Source organism: Schistocerca cancellata, chromosome 1 (genome assembly GCF_023864275.1).
Source record: "Schistocerca cancellata isolate TAMUIC-IGC-003103 chromosome 1, iqSchCanc2.1, whole genome shotgun sequence".
In the NCBI taxonomy this organism is placed as follows: domain Eukaryota; kingdom Metazoa; phylum Arthropoda; class Insecta; order Orthoptera; family Acrididae; genus Schistocerca; species Schistocerca cancellata.
This window is the reverse complement of record NC_064626.1, coordinates 1,248,341,923-1,248,368,271: the sequence shown is the minus strand read 5'-3', so window position 1 is coordinate 1,248,368,271 and position 26,349 is coordinate 1,248,341,923. Positions and strand designations below refer to the sequence as shown.

Sequence of the window (26,349 nt, the reverse complement as noted above, 5' to 3'; positions counted from 1 at the left end):
GAAAAGAACTATCCCACTAGTTACAGACCAGTTTTTTCAAAAATTTTAGAAACAATTATGTATGAGCAAATTAGTGTCTACTTGGGTAAACTAAATATAATTAGTGATAAACAGTTTCGATTTAGGAAAGGCAAATCCACAACGGATGCAATGGATGCCCTCGTAAAAGTAGTCCTAGATGTGTTCGAGGCTAGGGACTATGCCCAGGCTACATTTTTTGACCTGAGCAGAGCCTTTGACTGTGTGGAGCAGTACACTGTGCTGAATAAGCTAGTTTACTATGGTTTTGATGACAACAGTATAAATATGTTCAGGTCTTTTCTAGAGAAGTGTCAACAAGTTGTGTGCATTGGTAAGGAGAAATCGAATTTGGTTAATGTTATGTACGGAGTGCCTCAAGGGTTGGTGCTTGGACCTTTACTGTTTATACTAATGATTAATGACCTGCCCTTGTTCATAAATTCTCACACAATATTGCATGCTGATGACACAACTTTTCTACATAAAAGCTCTGATCTAGGTACACTGAAAACACTGATCGAAAATACCCTTGCTCAGTCCTCACTATGGTTCAAAGCTAATGGTTTCTTACTAAATGAAAACAAAACCCAGACACTTTACGTTAGCCTCAAAGAGATTCCTAACTACCAAGAATTAGAAACTGTTAAATTTTTAGGTGTTACTATTGACAATAAATTGACATGGGAACCACAAATTATAAATATATTGGCTAGGCTTTCAAGAAGTATTTATCTAATTAGAAATTTAAAAAGACATGTTCCCAATGACTATGTGAGATCAGCATATTTTGCCTTCTTCCAAAGCATCATCTCTTATGGAATCTTACTGTGGGGTAATAGCTGTCATGTAAATGACATTTTGAAACTTCCTGGCACATTAAAACTGTGTGCCCGACCGAGACTCGAACTCAGGACCTTTGCCTTTCGTGGGTAAGTGCTCTACCATCTGAGCTACCGAAGCACGACTCACGCCTGGTACTCACAGCTTTACTTCTGCCAGTGTACCTAGATCAGAGCTTTTATGTAGAAAAGTTGTGTCATCAGCATGCAATATTGTGTGAGTACCGGGCGTGAGTCGTGCTTCGGTAGCTCAGATGGTAGAGCACTTGCCCGCGAAAGGCAAAGGTCCCAAGTTCGAGTCTCGGTCAGGCACACAGTTTTAATCTGCCAGGAAGTTTTATATCAGCGCACACTCCGCTGCAGAGTGAAAATCTCATTCTGGAAATGACATTTTACTTTTACAGAAGAAAGTAGTAAGAATAATAACGGGTTCTGATAAAACAGAACATTGTAAACTTCTGTTTATTAAATTGCAGTGTCTTACAGTAGTAAACTTATTCATCTACAATGTTTTATTGTACATTAGAAACAATGTCTCTAATTTTGTGTTGAGAAGTGATATTGATAGCAATAATACTAGAAACAGAACATCTGTAGACGTGCCATATCATAGCTTATCAAAATCGCAGAACTCCTACCTAGTTCTTGAACTAAGGATGTTAAATAGACTAAGTGTTGACTTTAAAGAACTGCCTGTAAATATTTTTAAAACTAAATTATGCAAGCTATAAGTAAACAATCCATTTTATACCACTGATGAATTTTTTGAAGATGAACACACTGCATTCTAATGTGTACCTATTTTATGTAAACCAATTTACATCGATATAGTAGTTAATGTAGAAATATATGCTCTTGACTTTGTCTATTGCTGTAATCAGCCAAATGACAGTAAAATTATTATTATTATTATTATTATTATTATTATTATTATTATTATTATTATAACGCTTTTACAAGATGGATGGTTACAAAATAACCTTTCACAGACTGTCTATCTCATTTGCTGTTACTGAAGAATCCATATTTATTCCGAAACAGTTTGCTAATTCCTCACTTTACAATATAATGGGATATTTAGCTGCTAAGTGATTCAGTGACCTCCCATATCTGACAGTAATTTTTTTCACTTTATTGTTTCCAGCCCTCTATTATTTGTACATACTGACACAATTACTTTGTTCAGTGTCAAATATAAGACACTTAGTTGTGTCTAGTACACTACTGGCCATTAAAATTGCTACACCATGAAGATGACGTGCTACAGGCATGAAATTTAACCGACAGGAAGAAGATGCTGTTATATGCAAATGATTAGCTTTTCAGAGCATTCACACAAGGTTGGCGTCAGTGGCGACACCTACAACGTGCTGATATGAGGAAAGTTTTCAACCGATTTCTCATACACAAACAGCAGTTGACTGGCGTTTCCTGGTGAAACGTTGTTGTGATGCCTTGTGTAAGGAGGAGAAATGCGTACCATCATGTTTCCGACTTTGATAAAGGTCGGATTGTAGCCTATCACGATTGTAGTTTATCGTATCGCAACATTGCTGCTCACGTTGGTTGAGATCCAATGACTGTTAGCAGAATATGGAATCGGTGGGTTCAAGAGGATAATACGGAACACTGTGCTGGATCCCAATGGCCTCGTATCACTGGCAGTCGAGATGACAGGCATCTTATCTGCATGGCTGTAATGGATCGTGCATCCATGTCTCGATGCCTGAGTCAACAGATGGGGACGTTTGCAAGACAACAACCATCTGCAGGAACAGTTTGACGGCATTTGCAGCAGCATGAACTATCAGCTCGGACACCATGGTTGCGGTTACTCTTGATGCTGCATCACAGGCAGGAGTGCCTGTGATGGTGTACTCAACAATGAACCTGGGTGCCCGAATGGAAAAACGTCATTTTTTCGGATGAATCCAGGTTCTGTTTACAGCATCCATGTTTGACGATATCACGGTGAACGCACATTGGAAGCGTGTATTCGTCATTGCCATACTGGCGTATCACCAGGCAAGATGGTATGGGGTGGCATTGGTTACACGTCTCAGTCACCTCTTGTTCGCATTGACGGCACTTTGAACAGTGGATGTTACATTTCAGATGTGTTACGAGCCGTGGCTCTATCCTTCATTCGATCCCTGCGAAACCCTACATTTCAGTAGGATAATGCATGACCGCATGTTGCAGATCCTGTACGGGCCTTTCTGGATACAGAAAATGTTCAACTGCTGCCCTGGTCAGCACATTCTCCAGATCTCTCACCAATTGAAAATGTCTGGTCAATGGTGGCCGAGCAACTGGCTCGTCACAATACGCCAGTCACTACTCTTGATAAACTGTGGTATCGTGCTGAAGATGCATGGGCAGCTGTACCTGTACACACCATCCAAGCTCTGTTTGACTCAATGCCCAGGCGTATCAAGGCCGTTATTACGGCCAGAGGTGATTGTTCTGGGTACTGATTTCTCAGGATCTATGCACCCAAATTGCGTGAAAATGTAATCACATGTCAGTTCTAGTATAATATATCTGTCCAATGAATACCCATTTATCATCTGCATTTCTTCTTGGTGTAGCAATTTTAATGGCCAATAGTGTATTTGCAAACATTTTCAGCATACAGTTATTTAAAAAATGTACATGGGTATTGATGAAGCTGGAAGAAAACAAATGCTTACATAATAACAGTGTTGCTCTGCTGCCAAACTCAAAGCTGTCTTCCCATCTTCATCACATGATTTGTAATCTGCACCTGCTGCCAGCAACTCCTGTACCACATACCTCATGTCATAATGATAGCGAAAGGTTAAGAGTCCTCTGTGTACTGGTGTCTGTCCCTTCTTATCAACTGAGTGTGTGAATTCTGGACATTTGTCCCACAAGAATCTAAAATTGTCCATATTTGCCAGTGTTCTATGAAGTGCAGTCCTTCCAAGCACATCCTTTATTGAAAGATCAGCACCAGCATCAACAAGAAGACTTATAACCTGCAAAAGGCAGAAAGACCATTTAAATATCTTGTGGAAGTAAATACAGTAAATGAACACTTCACTAACATTTTTTGTAAGTGTATTGTCATCCAAATACAGACGACATATTGATGCATATGACATATTGAAACACATCAGGTTAGTAGCCATCAGGTTGCCCATCATAGTATGTTTTACTGCTTGCCACACTCCTTCAGGTGGTGCTATGATTCAGCCGAATCACCACTGATAACTCATGACAGTAGTTGAAAGTTCACACAGAACATTTTTTAACTCTGTTTTGTTTGGTGCTAAAAGAATGTTTAATCAGCATTAGGAAGTGCTTTTTCAATATATGAGCAGTGGGTTTCATTTAAAAATACATCAGCATAATCAAATAAACAAAACTGGCTTATTTTTGTGTGCCAAATGGACATGTTTTAAGTGGTGCATCAGGCTGGGAACTCATCTGATATGAACAAGAACCTAAGCACCTTTGCGTGTGAACAGTGCACATTAACTGAAAAACATTATAGTTAATATCAGTATTGAAGTTATAAAAGCAGAGCTGTAACAGAGCAGAGAAAATGGAAAATCTGAACTATGCTACAGGCAGTTCCAATGTGAGGGATGACTGAGCATGGCACTGATCAGCAGATTTACAGTGTACTTGAGCAAAAGATGGCATTCCATACTCTACTCTGAATGCAACAGGATCTCTCAACTACCATATCACAGCTGTGACTTGCATGAGTAGGAGCATAAAAATTTCATAGGTTAGGAACAAACAGTGGCTGTATTGAAAATGAGTATCAACTTGGATGTAGGTATGGTAATGGAAAGTTCTGGCAGAACATAAATAATTTAGGAATAAAAGTAACAACTCACCAAATAGTAAGTGCAATGATTCATCAACAGGCAATAAACAACACCAACAAACACACCCACACACACACACACTCTCTCTCTCTCTCTCTTTCTCTCTCTCTCTCTGTGTGTGGTGTCACAAGGCTTAGGCCTGTCCCACCCCTCATTAAATCAACCAAGACTTATACGAATAATTGTAAGAACAGTTATTATTATTATGTTCTTTAAATTTGTTTTTGGGTTTTCAGAAATACTGTGGGAAGAAAGTTTATTTATGTTGCAGATAATGTGGAAGACGTGGCCCAACGATCACCACGAAAGTTCGACGTAGCGGCAAGTGGGCAAGGAATAAAATGAATGCTGCAAACTACCGCGGGCCATGGAAGAGCCTGGGCCGTGAGGGCGTCAAGCTTCCTAGGTCATTGTTGGACAACGTCAAAGGAAGAGATATTCTGCTTTCTCTCTTTGCAAACAGATCGATTGAGTCTTGAAAGGTTCATGTAAAATGTATAGGCGGGTGACACATTAGGTGGGACCCAATGCCTGTAATACTTCCATAGTTATTAAAAAGTTGTTAAATGGCAAAATCAATAGTTCATCATTTATATAGATAAAAAGTAGTAAAGATATAGGAAAGGAAGAGTTGTGGGGTCAGAACGAAAAGTGATACATCGCTCAGCTACGAAGAAGGACGTAAACCGCGGGCGTTACATGGTGAAAACAAATCAAGTAATAAAATAGTAATTACCCTCTTGTTTTGCCATCTGCCTCCTTAAAATTAATTTTTTAATTTTTGAATTAATTACCATGAACATACCGGTACATGAGTATAATCTGCATTTTCATAAAAGAGAAAGGTTGGCCCTCAGTTTTAAAGAATATAACAACAGATATCATTTTGTGCTTAGTTTTAAGTATGTAATTGATTTTCTAATTTATTTCGACTATTCCTAGTTAATACTTTCATTATAGGTTGAAATCAGTAACTGTTTCGTAATTTAAATTCTATCGTTGACTTATAAACAAATATAAATTCTGTACTAATTATAAACATTTGGATAAACTACTAGTAGTGCTCTTAAAGGATCTTTCTTTTTTTTTTTCTATTCGAAAACATGTTAGCAAAGCTGGTTCTTAATTAATTTCAAAGTAATTAACAGTTTTGTCAAAAGTATTGTTTGCATACTTATGTTTGTTAATTCCATGATTTAAACAAATAATTCGGACTAAACCTTGTAGTAGAAGAAACTGTTAAAAAGAACCAATTTTTTGATATAGTCAGTTAGTTCAATGAGTTAAGTTTTAATTGTAATTTCTGTAAATTTAACTTCAAACAATGTGTAGTTTCAGTACCTACAATTGTGAAGATCCCCCCCCCCCCCCCCCATGAATCATGGACCTTGCCGTTGGTGGGGAGGCTTGCGTGCCTCAGCGATACAGATAGCCATTCCGTAGGTACAACCACGACGGAGGGGTATCTGTTGAGAGGCCAGACAAACATGTGGTTCCTGAAGAGGGGCAGCAGCCTTTTCAGTAGTTGCAAGGGCAACAGTCTGGATGATTGACTGATCTGGCCTTGTAACAATAACCAAAACGGCCTTGCTGTGCTGTGCTGATACTGCGAATGGCTGAAAGCAAGGGGAAACTACGGCCGTAAATTTTCCCGAGGGCATGCAGCTTTACTGTATGATTAAATGATGATGGCATACTCTTGGGTAAAATATTCCGGAGGTAAAATAGTCCCACATTCGGATCTCCGGGCGGGGACTACTCAAGAGGATGTCGTTATCAGGAGAAAGAAAACTGGCGCTAGTAGAAATCCTTGGGTAACAGAAGAAATATTGAATTTAATTGATGAAAGGAGAAAATATAAAAATGCAGTAAATGAAGCAGGCAAAATGGAATATAAACGTCTCAAAAATGAGATCGACAGGAAGTGCAAAATGGCTAAGCAGGGATGGCTAGAGCACAAATGTAAGGATGTAGAGCCTTATCTCACTAGGGGTAAGATAGATACTGCCTACAGGAAAATTATAGAGACCTTTGGAGATAAGAGAACCACTTGTATGAACATCAAGAGCTCAGATGGAAACCCAGTTCTAAGTAAAGAAAGGAAAGCAGAAAGGTGGAAGGAGTATATAGAGGGTCTATACAAGGGCGATGTACCTGAGGACAATATTATGGAAATGGAAGAGGATGTAGAAGAAGATGAAATGGGAGATACAATACTGCGTGAAGAGTTTGACAGGGCACTGAAAGACCTGAGTCGAAACAAGGCCCCTGGAGTAGACAACATTCCATTGGAACTACTGACTGCCTTGGGAGAGCCAGTCCTGACAAAACTACCACCTGGTGAGCAAGATGTATGAAACAGCCGAAATACCCTCAGACTTCAAGAAGAATATAATAATTCCAATCCCAAAGAAAGCAGGTGTTGACAGATGTGAAAATTACCGAACAGTCAGTTTAATAAGCCACAACTGCAAAATACTAACACGAATTCTTTACAGACGAATGGAAAAACTAGTAGAAGCCGACCTCGGGGAAGATCAGTTTGGATTCCGTAGAAATACTGGAACACATGAGGCAATACTGACCTTACGACTTATCTTAGAAGAAAGATTAAGGAAAGGCAAACCTACATTTCTAGCATTTGTAGACTTAGAGAAAGCTTTTGACAATGTTGACTGGAATACTGGAAAGAGCAGTTGAATGGAATGGATGGTGTCTTGAAGGGAGGATATAAGATGAACATCAACAAAAGCAAAACGAGGATAATGGAATGTAGTCGAATTAAGTCGGGTGATGTTGAGGGTATTAGAGTAGGAAATGAGACACTTAAAGTAGTAAAGGAGTTTTGCTATTTGGGGAGCAAAATAACTGATGATGGTTGAAGTAGAGAGGATATAAAATGTAGACTGGCAATGGCAAGGAAAGCGTTTCTGAAGAAGAGAAATTTGTTAACATCGAGTATAGATTTAAGTGTCAGGAAGTCATTTCTGAAAGTATTTGTATGGAGTGTAGCCATGTATGGAAGTGAAACATGGACGGTATATAGTTTGGACAAGAAGAGAATAGAAGCTTTCGAAATGTGGTGCTACAGAAGAATGCTGAAGATTAGATGGGTAGATCACATAACTAATGAGGAAGTATTGAATAGGATTGGGGAGAAGAGAAGTTTGTGGCACAACTTGACCAGAAGAAGGGATCGGTTGGTAGGACATGTTCTGAGGTATCAAGGGATCACCAATTTAGTATTGGAGGGCAGTGTGGAGGGTAAAAATCGTAGGGGGAGACCAAGAGATGAATATACTAAGCAGATTCAGAAGGATGTAGGTTGCAGTAGGTACTGGGAGATGAAGAAGCTTGCACAGGATAGAGTAGCATGGAGAGCTGCATCAAACCAGTCTCGGGACTGAAGACAACAACAACAACAACAACAACAATTGTGAAGATATATATAAGGGCCAGATTTTTGGTCCCAAGACAGTCAGTCCATGGCTGAGTTTCAGACAAGAAACCTGTGTTGGTTAGAACAACAACAATGCTTCAACTTAACTGTGAAATAAGTGTTACACAATTAGGCCATGTGTTAAAAGATTGTCAGTGTCTGCTCCGAACATACCTGATTATTCTGAAAGAACTATGAACTTTGTGGTTAGGTTTTTACTGTTCTTAGATGTTAGATAGTAAACTATTGTAGCAGTATGTGGAGGTTCGCCTATAATGAGGCTTATCAAAAGTTAAACAATAATACACTGGCCATATAACTGTGTATTATTGGGGGGTTGTGAACAGTGAAGGTAAAGTACTGTGAAACGCAAATGTACGCCTGTCAGCTACATCATTTAAAGTAGTCAGTGTTGTACTTCCACACCCCATATTTCAGCCAATGTAGCAACGCAGTAAGTCAACACCGAGGACAATCAGTTAAGAACTAAAGTAGGCAACCATCACAACACCTACAATCCAGCTGCCATCCACACACTGGCGAACCACAGGCTGCTGCCCTTCCAAGGTGCCTGCAATTTAACTATAGCACATCAAGCGTGCAGCAGCCACTTTGTACATGGTGGGTGCTCCACTGTACAGCTTTATAGGAGGCCACTCAACTACTCTCCAGTGAGTCAACAATGGGTGTACACAGTTACAGCCCTCTGGGCTTACAACAGTTGGAGCCTACAACTTTGCATCATGTCCAAACCACTGAGTCATCATGAGTGCATCAACATGGGCTTTGCCTACATCAATGATATCCTATTAGGACAGACAGTGTACTTAATTTAATGATTACATTAGCATAACAGGGCAGCTCATCCATTCAAGTAACTGTCATTGTGTTTGGTGTCAACCTCTTATCAGATCAGGGGAATTTTTTAGTTATATGAATTCTGAACTTGTTTTCTGTTGAACTATCTTAAAGGTACTACATAAATAAAATTCCACTGTCCTTTGGCTACCTGGGCACATCTATTTATTAGTAGTGTTTATCACCCATAACAGTGACATAAAGTGCAATGAGAGTAAACTTTTCTACGAAAGTGACTTTAGTTCCAGGACTTCATTCCCAGTGTCTTTGTGCTCAACTGGGTAGCCTTCCTCTCAGTGTTCATGTGCGCGCCACACGGTACTTTTCCTGGTACTGCCCTACATTCAAACATAGACCAATTGTTGTTGCTGTTCACTTTGGCTTACCTGACATTTGTGAGTACCTTCCTTACATTCTTGGTCATGTTGGTAAATTGGTCTCCTAAATGTTATTTCTGAGTGGCCAGAGGTCATTGCACATCTCATGTTTTCACGTTCTTTGTTCATGCATTTTTCTGTGGGAGACAGTGATTTGTGTGAATTATATGCTATGTACTGCTTGCTCTTCAGTTGATGGGCCAAACTTCTCATTTGTGTGTGCACTATATTTGCTCTATCATGTTCAGTGATCACATGTTATATTATTTGCTTATTTTGCCTTGTTTCTGTCTAGTGATGGGGCAAGTTCTTTCATTTTATCATCAATGTTTCAGGGCTTTGAACAGTTAGATGCTTGCACTGTTATTTGCACCCATACCACTTCTTTTGCTTTTGCTATAAATGTTGAGAACGGTTCATGCCAATGCAGGTCTGACTAGATGTGTACATGTGTTGCATTTTGTCGGCTGCGTAGACAAAGCTTCACTTGTGTTTGGGCTCGCTATTCCTATTGTGTTTTTCAAGGTGTAAATGTCGATGTCAAACCAACATTCAAGTGAGAAATTTAGTCAGTGGTAGCAGCTGATAGTTCAGAATTAGTTGATGTTGAGATTGTGTGTTTGTGAGGGCAGATACACTATGCATCGATTTTCAGTCAAGACATTGCAGGACTTTGACATTACTTGAAAATGCCCCCTCCAACTGTGTCAGAAGCATCAGACATACGGCGGGAATAAAAGCAAAGGTTGATTGAATGTGGTGCTATTATATTCTTGTAAATCAAACAATGGAAAATCACAGATGGAATGTAACAATATTATGAAAAGGATAGTTGCCACTCACCATATAGGGGAGATGCAGAGTCGTAGATTGGCACAACAAAAAGGCTGTCATGAAGTAAGCTTTGTCAAAAATAGATCACTCACACACACACACACACACACACACACACACACACACAAACACAAACACAACTCATGCACACATTATTGCAGTCTCTGGCAGCTGAAGCTACGCTGCGAACAGCAGCAGCATCAGTGCATGATGGGAGAGGCAACTGGGTAGGGTTAAGGAGGAGGCTGGGGCAGAGGTGGGGGATGGTAAAGGGCTGCCGAGGAGCATGCAGAGACAAGGTAGAGAGAGGGTAGGGTAGCTAGGTGCAGTCGGGAAGTTAGATGGAGGCCATGGGAGAGGTGGGAGGGGGAGAGGGGTAGTGGAGAAGGAGAGAAGTAAAAGACTGGGTGTGTCGGTGGAATAGAGAGCTATGTAGTGCAGGAATGGGAGCAAGGAAAGGGCTGGATGGGTGAGGACAATGACTAACGAAGGCTGATAGTGTTGTCTTTCTGTGCTGCAGGGAGAGTTCTCATCTGCATAGTTCAGAAAAGCTGGTGTTGGTACAAAGAATCCATATGGCACAGGCCATGAAGCAGTCATTGAAATGAAGAATGTAGTGTTGGGTAGTCTGCTCAGCAACAGGGTGGTCCAGTTGTTTCTTGGCCACAGTTTCTTCGGTGGCCATTCATGTGGACAGACAGTCTGTTGGTAGTCATGGCCACATTTCCTTGTAAAAGTTTTTGTAATTGAACTTTTGGACTTCATTTCATGAGACTGATGTGACTGCAGTCAGGGTCATTTGACTATTACTTACAAAAAGAAGTAGGTTACTGCTTAAATGACAAGGTAGTACTCATCTGATCTCACTGCAGACTTACAGGTTGGTGCATTTGTAGTGTGTTGAAGTTTTTGGAATAATCCTGCTTTTGTGTTCACACATGGAGTGTTGTAACTCACGAATAAGTTTGTGTACAAGAGGAAACCCATCAGTCAATTTAACTGGTATTATTTGCTCATTTGATTTAGCTGATATGGCACCTGAACTGCCACTGACTAAGCAAGTACAGTTATGGGTCCAGAATATACAACAGTTTCTCCACATTTTTACTCAATTTTTTCAGTGTGTGGCACAAGTTCCACTTCAACTGCAGGAATACCACCACCGTTTCTGCATCAGGTATAGCCATTACAGTGTACCTTTGAGCTTCTTTTCCAGCAACTCACCCATCCCAACATTGCCACCGCCCAGGCATAGATGATGCAGCCTGGCCTCTGGCTCCTGCAGAGTCTGATGACATCTTGGATTCATGGCCTCACATAGCTGACACACTTCCTCCAGGCCTCTGAATTTCCTATTGATTCTGGCCTCCTCCAGCTGCAAAAAAGCCTACACTGCCTCCTTATTGCCAGTGTCTCCACCTGACCGAGCACCTCTTCAGGTTATAATAGCTCCACAGGTTCCAGTGGCACTGGTGCCCTGACTGCCGGCCCTCACACCACTGGCCCTCATGCCGCCAACCCTCACACCACCAGCCCACCTGATACCCTCCTCCTTTGGACCCTCTGCTGTGTTTCCTTTGCCCTCGACCCTTGTCCCCTTTGTGAACTCTTCCTCTGTATCTGATGGTCATGTCTTTCTGTGCTCTTCCTATTCTGCTCACCACAGCTTGTCACCTCCACACCATATGCCCTGCATTACACCCCCTTTCTGTCTGTTGCCAATTTTCAACCCACATTCTTGGAGACCTGCTTCCTCTCCCAGCCATCTTCCATTCCGATTGTGAGCCACACTCGCCTAATGCAATTGCTTTCTTTTCTAATAGGTAACTTCACAGTATGCATCATGCCTTCTCCTCAATCCTGCATTGAACAGCACTGGCCTGGTCACTGCCACTGAATATCTTCGGCCATAGTTGTCTTCTGTGACCTCTGAGGCCTTTAACTGCCTGCAGAGTACTTACCTCTTCTTTTTGGAGGCACCTTCCACTGGATTTCAGTTGCATTTCCCCAGCACTTCTGTTCTCTGATCTTTGAGTTCCACCACTGGCCTGGCCACACAATGTCACATCACAGTGCTGTAGTGCTTTGAGAATTTCAGAGTAACACTTGGCTCTCTACCATCTCGAACACCCGATATTTTAATGACAAGGATGAGAGAGCCGTTTTACTGTGCCACACATCTGAGGGACAGCTGTCATGAGAAGCCACAAGCTGCATCAGATGAGCAGCCCTCACAAGTGGTGACCTCGTATGCCTCAGAAGCCGTATGTCTGGTCCAAGGAGTAACCACGGGACACTCTTTGATAGTGAAATAGCAGTGACTGTTGGGAACAAATGAGACATGTTTTATCTAGAGACTCATATAGACTGTGACTTGCTAGGAGCAAGAAATGTTTTAACAGGAATTATTAAAACCTAAAGAGAATGTAATGTTATATTTTAAATACTAATGTTTTTCTGACAGGGTTGATTTGTGAGAATTGGAAACGCATGTGAAACTTATGTGTTTGTTGTATTGTGAAGAAGAAAATACAACCAAGTTGATATGAAATTATTCAGAGAGTAAGAGATCATTTCCAAAGTAGAGAAGTAGTTCAGTATAATTCCCCAAACCAGTACGAAATCTTCGGAGAAGAAGCATTGTTGAGATCGACGCAGCCATCTACCCTGAGAAGAGGATCAGCTGCACACAATAGATAAGTCAACCATGAGAGATGTGCGAGTCTTGCACACCAGTACCACACAGTCTCTGGCCGTCAGGAAAGTGCTAGAACGCGGTGACCCAAGTGACAGGACCCGAAGAAAGTGGGAATTTTTTTTTTGGAGAAAATTGAGATAAGAAAAAATTGAGAGTTGCCATAGCCAACCATGATAACAAGACGAAGAAGTTGGTACACAAGATTTGATCAAGAAGATTTGGTGTGGGGAGGAAACAATCCTCACACACGCAGTAACCAGCCAACGCTGACGCAGTAACAGTAACCAGCCGATGCCGATGCAGTAACCAGTTGACGCCGACGCAGTCGCAGTAACATGCCATCGTTGCCGGTGGCTGTTTGAGTTGCCAACTTCACGCCCGCCAGCATTGACACCGATGCCTCGACCAGCATTTGATGCTGTCGGCGCCTGTGCAGTTCACCGGTGCCATTTCTACATCTCACTGATGCAGCTTACAATCCTATGCTGGGTGAGCTCAAGATAATAACTATTTGAATGTAAACTAGGGTGGTCATTATTTGCAGAGGTGATTTTTTTAATGATCACAAGACTGTGGAAAGGCTAGGACTATGGAGAAGGAACAACAACCTACAGAAACTGTAGAACCAACCATGGCAATGACAGTGACTAAGGTCATGCCAGATTGGACTGAAGTAGCAAATTTAATTAAGGGACTAAGCCTGAAGTTAGTCTCAGTGAATACTCAGTTAAATATTAAGTTAGATGTACAGAGACAAGAACTAAGTGACGAAAATGCTTCATTGAGAGATGAACTGAGTGTGCATTTAAGCCTTTAAGTTAGATTCGATGAATACCCTATTAAATAGTAAATTAGATGCTCAGAGTGAAATTTTAAGTAATCAAAGTGAGACCCTGAATAGTCAAGCAGCAAATATTGTTTTATTAAAGACTGAATTTGACTCTTTTAAATAATAAGGTAGAGAATCTGAAGTGAGATTTAAAGAGTGAACTCGCTAGTTCTTTGAATACTTGTGTTAATCAACTACTTTCTGAATTTAACCAAAAACAGGGTGAGCAACTTCAAAAGTTAACTAAAAAATTAGAATTTGACATTCAGGACGAATGTAGTAGTGTAGAAATGGGACTTGTTGAAAAATTAGGATCATTTCAAAGCATATGCAATGTTACCTTCAATTTTGTAAATCAGAGATTACACACACTGAAGGAGAATATTGAGAAACAAGATAAGCTAATTCCTTTTGTGCAGTCATACATTGCAGGGGTCAACACTAGTGTAGATGACTTAGAACAAAATGTTAAAGAGAAACTAGCTTTCTCAGATACCTTAAGTATAAACAGTCAGGGAGAGCTAATTATAGATCGAGAAATTACCAAAAGTATAATCTCCAGAAACATCATGACTTAATTTTTCCAAACCTAATGATACTAACAAGGTTATGAACGACTCATGAGAAGAATTCCAACTTATCCAGAACAGGTTAGAACACAGATTAAATTTACTACCTATTGTGTTTCCTAGTAAAGTGGTAATTGTTTTGTTGTGGGGAGATTTTCACACAAAATTTGAGGAGAAGTACTGGTTTGCACCTGCTCAAGTGAAGCTAAGCACAGATCCATGGGATCCAGGTGGAGTCACATGTCTTCCCCACATTCTGCGTGAAAGGGTGGAGTAACAACAGTCAGATCCCGAGTTGTGTTCGGTGTTACTTCCACATTAGTTTTCCTACACCAAATTCCCTTAAAATCTTTGACTATCCTGTAATCTATTTATAATGTCTTAAACTCTCCTATCATATCATATCAGTATTCAAGTGACCGATTATGATTGCTTGGTTATGACTAATTTAAGGAGTCACAGTGAACAGTGACCTCTAAGCACGATGAAAAACTAACAGAATAACCTTCTACAAGAAGATATAATATGATAGTACTGTTTAAGAAGAATGATACCTAGATAACATAAAGTGAACAGGGTATTTCATGTGTGTATAAGATATAATGTGAAGTGACTAACTGTTAAAATAATTATTTGATTATAGTGTATAATTTTCTATTTCTATAGAGTATTTTACACCTTTTGGTGAGATATCATATGATTGGTGAAGATTTGTGTCGATTTTGAAACAGGGTGGGTTAACACTACACACACACACACACACACACACACACACACACACACACACAACACCTTTCACACAACCCTTACAGGCAAGTCTGACTGATTCTTCACCATCTGCCATTCCATAGGAGTTGCTAAGATCTTTCTTCGGGTACTTCAAAGGTGAAGGTGAGAATGTCCATTCTGCAGGAGATGTTCAACATCATACCTCCTCTGACTTCTCACTGAAGTACCGGCAAAGTGTGGATCCTGGGGAAGGGGGGTGGGAAGGGTTTCCTGTCTTTGGGGCTATCTTCTTTCACTTCTTCAATCTGAGCAACCATTTCTACTTTGTCCTTTCTTGCTTCTCATCTGTGTACAGGTCTATCTTTCCCTCCTTCAATACACATACACTTCTATTGCTGAAGTCCTTACTTTCTGTGGTTTCCTATGACCTTCAACTTATTTCAAATAAGTAGATCAAAGAATCAGGCTGCACGAAAACACATTCACATACACACAAAATTATACTTAGATGCAAACATGAAAATTATGAATTAGAAACCTAAAAGCGATGGCAGAACCACCAAGAGATGTAAGGGAATATAGATATATGTATATCTGAATCAATGCACATATTTCATTGTTGATATGTGATGGTTATGCATCATTATTTTTGTAGCTCTAAAATATATTTACATGTGCCATGCTAGTCCTTGGAGGAAAGTTGGTAAATACAGGTAGACATAGCATCTACTAGGTTTGTGCATGATCTCTATTTATATAGTAAAAGTGAGGAGTGAAAGAGGACTCTAGGATGTAAGATGATGTATTAGAAAGTGGAATATGGGTGTAAAGTAGATTGGTAATTTGACCAGAGAGTATTTAAGAATAGTATACATAAAGATGTATGCTAGGGTAATGAACCAGGAGGCCTACTCAAGAAGGATATGGAGGGCGCACTCAACATTTATTGGATGAGAAAAAGGGCAAATAGGCAGATCCAAGAGAGACTGACCTATACTGTGCAGACAGGGGCACCACAAAAGGGATCGAACTGTGCCTTAGATTAGGAAGTTAAAAGTGGCGTACCTATAAAAATGGAAGGATAAAGGGTACTCCTAGGACCATCCCATGTAAGATATAGGTGCTGTTCCTAAAGGGAAAAAAGGGCAGTATCATGACAGAAGTCACACGTATATAGAGATTATTCTGGTAGGTTTGAATTCTCTATTTCACTAGCCTTGTCAGGTTTACAAATATCCAAGAAGGGAACACTTGTATTCTACCCAGAGTTCCTCTAGATTAAAGTATGTAATGAATAAGTATTACGGGAAGTAAGAACGAAATGGCAGAGTAATCATCAATCATATACACCTGTAATTTATGATTGGAAGAGAAATAGAAAACAGAGCTAACGCTCTACATGGATTGGAGGCTTCAGAGTTTGTAATTGTGGTAAAATATGCATGGTACCGTTAAAAGATAAAGAATTACCATCTTATGTAATATTAATGTATAGAACGAATATGTGAAACATATCACGTGTTCGAGATAAGGGGAGGGATATGTAGAGCTTCAAGAATTTTGGGGTAAATTCGATGAAATCATCTGCCCTGAGAAGAAGATCAGCTGCGCACAATACATAAGTCAACTGCGAGAGACGTGTGTCTTGCACACCAGTGCCACACAGTCTCCAGTTGTCAGGAAAACGCTAGAGTGCCCTTTCTTGACAATGAACTTGTATGGTTCTTGTTTGCCAGGTTCACTCCTCAGAAATTATGGCTGAGCAGGTCTCTCTTTCTTTCCAGCCATCTTCATGTCACCAACCTTCAGCTTTGTTTCAGGTTCCAGTCACTGCTGCTGCCAGCACCCATTCTTGGATTTTCCACTCTGTTCTGTTTGGGAGGTGCTTCTTCTTTCCCTTGGGATGTGCAGATCCTGAAAATGTGGCTGCCATCACCATCACAGTCACTGTTCCCCTCAAGATGGTTTTGTCATCTCCTCCATAGTGCACTGATGCACTGTGTAGAACTTTTCTGTTTTCTCATAATCTGGCTTTCCTAAATACACTTTAAATGATCTTAAGAATTCATTTTCATTTTGAAATCTTCATAAATGTTTGGAAATTCCTTTTCATATTTAACTCTCTTCAAAAATAAATCCTTGGATGTGCATGTACTTCAGTTTCCTTTCTCCTTTCTTCAAAACCTAAAGGTAATCTGTAGTAGAGCATCTGATATTGCATTTTCTGATCCATTTATGTGGCAGATTTCTATACTGAACTGCAGACTAAATAATGACCATCTTCTTAATTATCCAATATTCAATATTCAATTCATCAAGCAAGTTAACAATTTATGGTCTATAACAGTTTTGTGACCAAGTAAAAAAATATTAGAATTTTTGAGGACTTCATACAATACTTACAGCTTCCTTCTCCAAGTTGCTGTCTTTAATCAGCTGGAAAAGTTGTGATGTGATCCCATAAAAACTACTGTCAGTGGAAATATAGGAATGTTTGTTTACATCCAAATGGAATAACATTCTGTTTTCCTCAAATGATCCTTTCACCCTCTTAAAAGCTTCTTGACATTCATTTGTCCATTTGCATGAAATATTTTTCTTTAACAGCGCCTGCAGGTTTTGGTTACTTAACACTTGTTCAGGTTTTAATTTCCTATAAAACTCACATAATCAAATGAATGATTTAGGTTTTTTTCTGGTTGTTTGGTTTTGGAAACTTAACTGCTCTTATTTTCACAGGATCACCTCAAATTGTAGCACCAGGCACTGTATGTTCTAGACATTTTTCTAGTTAAAAAATCCAGTGTTTGATAATTTCAAAGTCATTCCTCCTTTTACTAAGGCTTGAAACAGTTCACATAGAATATGCCAATGATCCTCCCAAGTCTTAGTAGTAATAACAGTTCATCCAAATAAGTAGCAATCTTTGCCTTTAATTCCTTCCCTAGCACTCCTTCCATTGCCTTGATAAATACTGATACTGTTATATTTAATCCAAAGGGAACCATCTTGTATTGGTAACAATTTCTGTTCTAGATAAATGATGTCTATTTCCTGCCTTCTTTTGCAAGGAAGCTTGCCAATATCCACAAGTTAAGTTTGCAAAATCTTATGCCTGTTTTCAGGGTGATTAGCTTTCAGTTGAACAATCTGGTTAAGTCTCCTGGCATCTAATACCAACCCAACATTTTTTTTATTTTATTTATTTATCCATCCATAGACAATAAATATTGTATGGATGTTGTCCAAAAGTACATATAAATTTATTGAAAACAATCTGTGCAAAAGGAACATACAAAATTTTATATTAAGTAGTACAAAGAATAATACATACAAAAATGTACGAAAAATGTACAAGGAATAATACTTGGTCATACAAGACACAGTAATACAACTTTTTATACATGTATACTAACAGTATTGTAACTCCATAGTCTGTTTGCCCCAAGGCTTTACTTTTGTCTTCCCTAAACAGGAAGCCCTTGTATTCACTACAATAATACAGTAAAGATTTTACCACACTCAACAGCTGTCCATCAGATTTAAAAAATTAACAGAAACTTTAGAGTATGAAAGGCAGTGTTTTCAGTTTTGCCTTAATATAAACATTTAAGAATTATTTATTGGCCTAAATAGTCATTTACTGAGTAAAAACACTGTTCAAGTAGAAATTCTTTAAATTCTACTTTAAATCTGTTTTCACACTAACTTTCTGATGTTGGCTGGCAGTATGTTGTAGAGTTGTACCAATATGGCTCACATGCCTTTGTGTGTGTGTTCTTTTTGTTCGCGGAGTATGGAGTGCTGTGCTATTTCGAGTATTGTAGTTATGCAAGTCGGCATTTGTCTGAAAATCTGCAAGGTGGGCCGTAACATATAAAACACATTTTTATATATATCAGAAAGGTATTGTTAGTACTTTAAGCTTGTTGAATAAGGGTTTCCATAGTTTCTGTGGATGACTGTGTGTTATTATTCGGATAGCCCTTTTCTGCAACAGAAAGATTTTTTTTTAGTCGGCAAGTGGTGGAACCTCAAAATATTATTCCGTATGTTGCAAGAGACTGAAAATAGCCAAAATATGCCGTCCTGGCGCCCTCTGCAATAAAAACATTTGCAATAATTCTAAGAGCAAAACAAGCTGAGTTAAGTTTCTGCACAAGTTTCATTACATTATCATTAAAATTAAAATTTTCGTCTACATGAATCCCCAGCAATTTTGTTGATGCCACTCTGTCTATCTACCAAGATTTAGATTTTGATATATTTTCCCAAACTACATATAATTTGTTTTATTTGCATTTAATGTCAAACGGTTTGCACTGAACCAAGTGTGGACATTCTTTATTACTTGATCAGTAGTTGTTTGCAGCATTTACTTTGGTGCACCTATAGTCACACAAGTGTCATCTGCAAATAGTATGGCCTTTGCTGCTCCATCTGAGATGTGAAAGTCATTTACATAGACAAAGAACAGTAAGGCACCTAGAATACTGCCTTGCGGCACTCCTATTTCCACTTTTTTTTTCCCCATACCACTTTTTCCCTGTCCCATGAATATCTAATACTTTCAGTTTTTCTAAAAGAATGTCAAATGCTTTGGAGAGATCTAAATTTATTACTATTATGCTGTTGTCTTTTTCTAGATTTTTGATTATTTGTTCAGTGTAGCACATTAGTGCTGTTTCTGTATTTTTAGCTTCCTGGAAGCCATATTGATTTCTTTTTAGTAACTTACAGTCATTTAGATATTTGTTGATTCTGTGCCTCATTAATTTTTCTATTATTTTGGAAAATGATGGAAGGAGGGATATTGGCCAATAGTTTTCTACCTTACGCTTGTCACCATTGTTGAATAATGGCTTCACTTTTGACATTTTCATGCTTTCTGGAAACACTCCTTCACTAAATGATAAATTGGCTGTGTTTGCCAAGGGCCTTGCAATTTGTGCAGCTGCCATTGATATGATACAAACAGGCACCTCATCTATTCCTGCTGACATTTTAGGTTTCCAGCTTTTTATTACATTGAACACTTCATGTTCAGCTATTTGATCTAGCCTCATGCTACAAACATCTTTTGTAAATTCAGGTTTTTCTTGGTTTGTAAATTTTGAGCTTAATGAAGTTGTTGCATTTATGAAATAATTGTTGATGTAATTTGGCAAATCTCGTTTTTTAATACTGATGTTTTCTATGTTTTTGAGAATGATAGACTGGTCTTCACACCTCTTTCCTGTTTCAGTCTTCATAATACCCCACATGGCTTTTGATTTGTTATCAGACTGTCTTATTAAGTTTCCATTACTCATAAATTTTGCCTTGGCAATTACTTTTTGATAAACCCTCTTGTAATTCTTAACATATACTATGAACTGTGGATCTGTAGATGTCTTCAATTTAGAATTTAGTCTCTTTAGAATCCGACAACAATTTTTGATGCCAACTATGATCCAAGAACTTGGCTTTGTATTGTGATGTGATATGATTATTTACAGCTTCTTTGGAAAGCACATTTCAAAATATCCCATGAAAATTGAAGAAAAAGTGTTATATGCATCATTCATATTTGTTAGAGAGAGCAGTTCTGCACAAGACTCACTAGTTAGGATATTTAAAAATTCTACACAGTTTTCAGTGGAAAATTTTCTTTTATACATGAAGTACACTTTTTCTTTTGCAGTGACACTGAAGGAATTTTGAGGACAAGAGCATTATGGTCTGATAATCCCAAATCAATATTTGTTACTTTTCCACCCTTCTTTGGCACAATGACAATAGGATCACTATAGGGACTCAGCCTCTTTCTAGAATTTTCCAGTCTAACATCCTCTACAGTTCCTCCCCAGTTGCCTTTTGGCTGTATAATGAAACAGTATCAGGTTTCTTAGAAAATACTTACCATTATTTCCTCATGATATTTTTGTTCCTCATTAATACTTTTAACTTCTGAAACTTTGTTCCCAATTTCACTTTGTTTCTTGATCCCCAATATCATACTCCTCAAGACCAATCTGCTCAAAATTCCACTGTATATCTTCACCAGCATAATTTAATTTTAATTTTCTCTTACAATACACTTGCCAATCTCTTTTCTGATAAATTCTACACACTCATTTTATTTAAAATATTACTACCACTACTGCACATTGCAGAGATACCCCCTTGATAAACATTCTTAAACCTGTCTTTATGACATTATCTTCTTGTCTAATTTCTCTTACATCTTTTCAACAATCAATTTCCTTTTCATACATTCACTAGTTTGCTCCTCCAATCAATTCCTTTAATTTACCCAGTTGTTCTTCTACATTCTCCACATTCCCATGGATTTCTTGAAAGCTTGCCTTAATTCCAGTTTCATCTTCTTTAATTTATTTTGCCTCTTGTATTTCCTTCCTTAGGTAAAATATTTTTACCAATCTCTTCCTTAAAGTTTGTAACATCTTCTTTCATTTATTCTTTCAAATTTTTAGTGAATAAATCCTGTGAGCATAACTTCATCTATTTTCTCCACTATTTCCTTACTAACATTGCCTATCTTTTTACTGCCTGTCTTCTTAATGATGCTTTCATTTCTGATCACTAGCTGTTGAATTTCCTTGTGAAGCACCTCCTGCAGCAATTGCATCATAAATACTATTTGTTACTTACAGTAAACTGGTGGTTAATAACTTCCAAATTTCAACAATTACAAAACACAAGTTATCATCATTGTTCAGTAAATTTAATCAGAAATGAATAGGTTTCTGAAATAATTAAATTGCCGTAAGAACATTTTCATGGTTAGGTTATAATAGAAACATTCCACGTAGGAAAAATATACCTAAAAACAAAGATGATGTGACTTACCAAATGAAAGTGCTGGCAGGTCGACAGACACACAAACTAACACAAACATACACACAAAATTCAAGCTTTCGCAACAAACTGTTGCCTCATCAGGAAAGAGGGAAGGAGAGGGAAAGACGAAAGGATGTGGGTTTTAAGGGAGAGGGTAAGGAGTCATTCCAGTCCTGGGAGCCGAAAGACTTACCTTAGGGGGAAAAAAGGACGGGTATACACTCGCGCACACACACACATATCCATCCACACATATACAGACACAAGCAGACATATTTAAAGACCAAGAGTTTGGGCAGAGATGTCCATCTCTGCCCAAACTCTTTGTCTTTAAATATGTCTGCTTGTGTCTGTATATGTGTGGATGGATATGTGTGTGTGTGCGCGAGTGTATACCCGTCCTTTTTTCCCCCTAAGGTAAGTCTTTCGGCTCCCAGGACTGGAATGACTCCTTACCCTCTCCCTTAAAACCCACATCCTTTTGTCTTTCCCTCTCCTTCCCTCTTTCCTGATGAGGCAACAGTTTGTTGCGAAAGCTTGAATTTTGTGTGTATGTTTGTGTTCGTTTGTGTGTCTGTCGACCTGCCAGCACTTTCATTTGGTAAGTCACATCATCTTTGTTTTTAGGTACATTTTCATGGTTAATGTGACAAAGACCATATTTTTCTTTAGGAGCATCAATCACAAGCTGCCTGATGGTCATAGCAATAAATTTAATTGCACAATTTTGTGATTTCACATCTGTAATTATAGTTACAGCATTTAATACTCAAAAGCTAGTTGTACATCAAGTACACTTCTTTCACTAAACAAAACAAATAGCCACACATGAAACCAAATTATGAAAAATACATTAAATCGCATTCTGATTCTGCAAAGACCTTTCATTCCAGTTCCAATCACCCACTCCACTTCTTACTCTCTCCCTTGACATCCCAATATCCCTATTGGCCTCTTAATACTCACCAGTCAGTCACTTTTGTTTGGCGTCTGGTGCTGACAGCCAGTAACAGGAATCAACTGTGCAATGTACAAATGTCTTATTCCATTTCAAAGTCTTGGCCACAGTGTATACAGAAAATGACTCACAAAGAATTGTATTTTCATGCTTTCAGCCACCACCATCTGGCCCAAAAATGCACTGCTCTGTGGACTTTGGGTCATTCAACAGTAGCTGTCCTTGTTGGCAAAAATTTGCCACAAGAACTCCACCATCCACAGCAACTCTACCACGATAATGATACAAACACACTGCCTTATACAGTCAAGGTTTGACACCAGTTACATAACATGCAGTATCATGGTTGTATAAGGAAGAAACCAGTGATGACACAGCTGACCAGAGTTCAGCCAAAAACTCATGCCCATATAACCAATTAACACAGCTAGGACCCCAAGACAATTTTACTCAGGATTATTTTGCCTTTCTTGCAATGCTATGATTACAAAGTCCAAACATTTTGAAACTTACCTTGTTTACATATCCATCTGAAATACTGCGCCAGTGAATATATATGACACCATCTTTCTGAAACAGAATTAGTAACAACTTAACAGAAAAATAATCTGCTGTTAATTGTCATATTATTTTACATTTTTCTACATACTGTCTTTTTCACACTATTTTGGAGTATAGCAAGCTAATCCTAGCAGCAGTGTGATGCCAATGAGTCTTTCATTTCAATAAAAATGTGTGTGAATAGCCACACAGCTGTGGCTTTTAGTTGTTACCAATCCTTTCATTTTAACAAAAATAAATATAGATGGCCACTGATCATACATCTACATCCATACTCCGCAAGGCACCTCACTGTGTGTGCAGCAGACTGCTTTGTGTGCCAGTGTGACTGGCCTCTTTTCCTGTTTTAGTCGCAAATATTTCACTGGGAGAATGATTGCTGGTGAGGCTCTGTATGGGCTTGAATCTCTCTGATTTTATCTTCACGATCTTTTTATGACATATACATAGGAGGAAGTAATATACTGGTTGACTCTTCCAGGAATGCATGCTCTCAGAGCTTTAACAGTAAGGCACAGCATCATGTAGAAAGCCTCTCTTGCAGCATCTGCCAACGGAGTTAGCAGAGCATCTCTGTGATACTTTCACACTTACTAAATGAACCTGTAACAAAATGTGCTGCTCTTCTTTGTATCTTCTCTGTTTCCTCTATCAATTACACATGATGAGAAATGAAGCATCATGTAATAAAGACAACAAACAAAGTACAACAGACAACAGAGAATTAATATACAAAGAACTTTGAAGTAACCCATCTCTCAGCAGACTAGAAAATAAAGACATTTTACAAACATCCCTAAGAATGGTAATACATTTGGAATATCGAGAAGGGGATAAAACATGTATCCCAGCTACCAAACAAATTGATAGAATGATACTCCAAATGGCAAATCTCCCTACAGACCACATGATCTTAATCAAACGCCTGGGACAGGCACATGCTCAATAATGGGTGAAGGAATGGACTGGAAATGAATTTATAAGGATTTTGTAAGGGCACACGTGGATGTTTACTATGACCCTAAAGAGGTAGGATATAAAAGCTATACCTATTCAAAATATCCACCAACAAAATGAAACTTATGCACTTAAACTACATGAGAAAGACCTTAGTGAGAACATAGCTAATTAAACTAACAGAGGACATAGCAGCTGATATAATTTGCCAAAGAGAACCATACGTGCACAATGGGAAAATACCTGGCACTATGAGACAATACGCTGTAACAATAGGTTCCACACATGCAAAGGCAACAATTGTGCTGGAAAACATACAGATAACAGTTGCACAAATTACTCAGCTGAACACCAAACACAAAGTAACAATAGAAATCACGCAGCTCAGGGAAGATAATCTCTTCTAGGTATGCTCAATACTCATTTGAAATAGAACCACTCACAAATAAAATATGGGAGATAACACAGTTCACCAGAAGCAGACACCTACTGATAGACACCAACATTAATGCACACTCAACCCTCTGGCATGCTGACAGAATGGACACTAGAGGACAGGACACTGTAAACACAATAAATTACTGCACACTTCTCATACTGAATAAAGCAGAACAGCCACCAACCTTCTGTGGATACGCAGATGGAACCATTAACACTGAAATTATTTTTGTAAATGAAAACTCAGTCACACACATTGTAAATGGGCATGTCCTAGAAAAAGTCACATGTAGTGATCACAATGTAATAGTCACAAACACATCAACGACTACTGACACGGACACACATACATCTACATCTACATCTACATCCATACTCCGCAAGCCACCTGACGGTGTGTGGCGGAGGGTACCCTGAGTACCTCTATCGGTTCTCCCTTCTATTCCAGTCTCGTATTGTTCGTGGAAAGAAGGATTGTCGGTATGCCTCTGTGTGGGCTCTAATCTCTCTGATTTTATCCTCATGGTCTCTTTGCGAGATATACATAGGAGGGAGCAATATACTGCTTGACTCTTCGGTGAAGGTATGTTCTCGAAACTTTGACAAAAGCCCGTACCAAGCTACTGAGCGTCTCTCCTGCAGAGTCTTCCACTGGAGTTTATCTATCATCTCCGTAACGCTTTCACGATTACTAAATGATCCTGTAACGAAGCGCGCTGCACTCCGTTGGATCTTCTCTATATCTTCTATCAACCCTATCTGGTACGGATCCCACACTGCTGAGCAGCATTCAAGCAGTGTGCGATCAAGCATGCTGTAACCTACTTCCTTTGTTTTCGGATTGCATTTCCTTAGGATTCTTCCAATGAATCTCAGTCTGGCATCTGCTTTACCGACGATCAACATTATATGATCATTCCATTTTAAATCAGTCCTAATGCGTACTCCCAGATAATTTATGGTATTAACCGCTTCCAGTTGCTGACCTGCTATTTTGTAGCTAAATGATAAAGGATCTATCTTTCTGTGTATTCGCAGCACATTACACTTGTCTATATTGAGATTCAATTTCCATTCCCTGCACCATGCGTCAATTCGCTGCAGATCCTCCTGCATTTCAGTACAATTTTCCATTGTTACAACCTCTCGATACACCACAGCATCACCTGCAAAAAGCCTCAGTGAACTTCCGATGTCATCCACCAGGTCATTTATGTATATTGTGAATAGCAACGGTCCTATGACACTCCCCTGCGGCACACGTGAAATCACTCTTACTTCGGAAGACTTCTCTCCATTGAGAATGACATGCTGCGTCCTGTTATCTAGGAACTCTTCAATCCAGTCACACAATTGGTCTGATAGTCCATATGCTCTTACTTCGTTCATTAAACGACTGTGGGGAACTGTATCGAACGCCTTGCGGAAGTCAAGAAACACGGCATCTACCTGCGAACCCGTGTCTATGGCCCTCTGAGTCTCGTGGACGAATAGCGCGAGCTGGGTTTCACATGACCGTCTTTTTCGAAACCCATG

General features: G+C 39.1%; 1 protein-coding gene across 2 annotated transcripts in view; it reads right to left on the bottom strand.

The window, feature by feature from the left end:
- Positions 1-26,349, bottom strand: part of LOC126094910 (serine/threonine-protein phosphatase 6 regulatory ankyrin repeat subunit C-like) — a 314,292-nt gene that overhangs the window by 206,146 nt on the left and 81,797 nt on the right. For both annotated transcript variants that reach the window (XM_049909562.1, XM_049909553.1), the window contains exons 5-6: positions 23,371-23,427; positions 3,554-3,862 (exon numbers count right to left, since the gene is read on the bottom strand). In XM_049909562.1, coding sequence (XP_049765519.1) covers positions 3,554-3,862; positions 23,371-23,427 — 366 coding nt within the window. The remainder of the gene's footprint in view (positions 1-3,553; positions 3,863-23,370; positions 23,428-26,349) is intronic.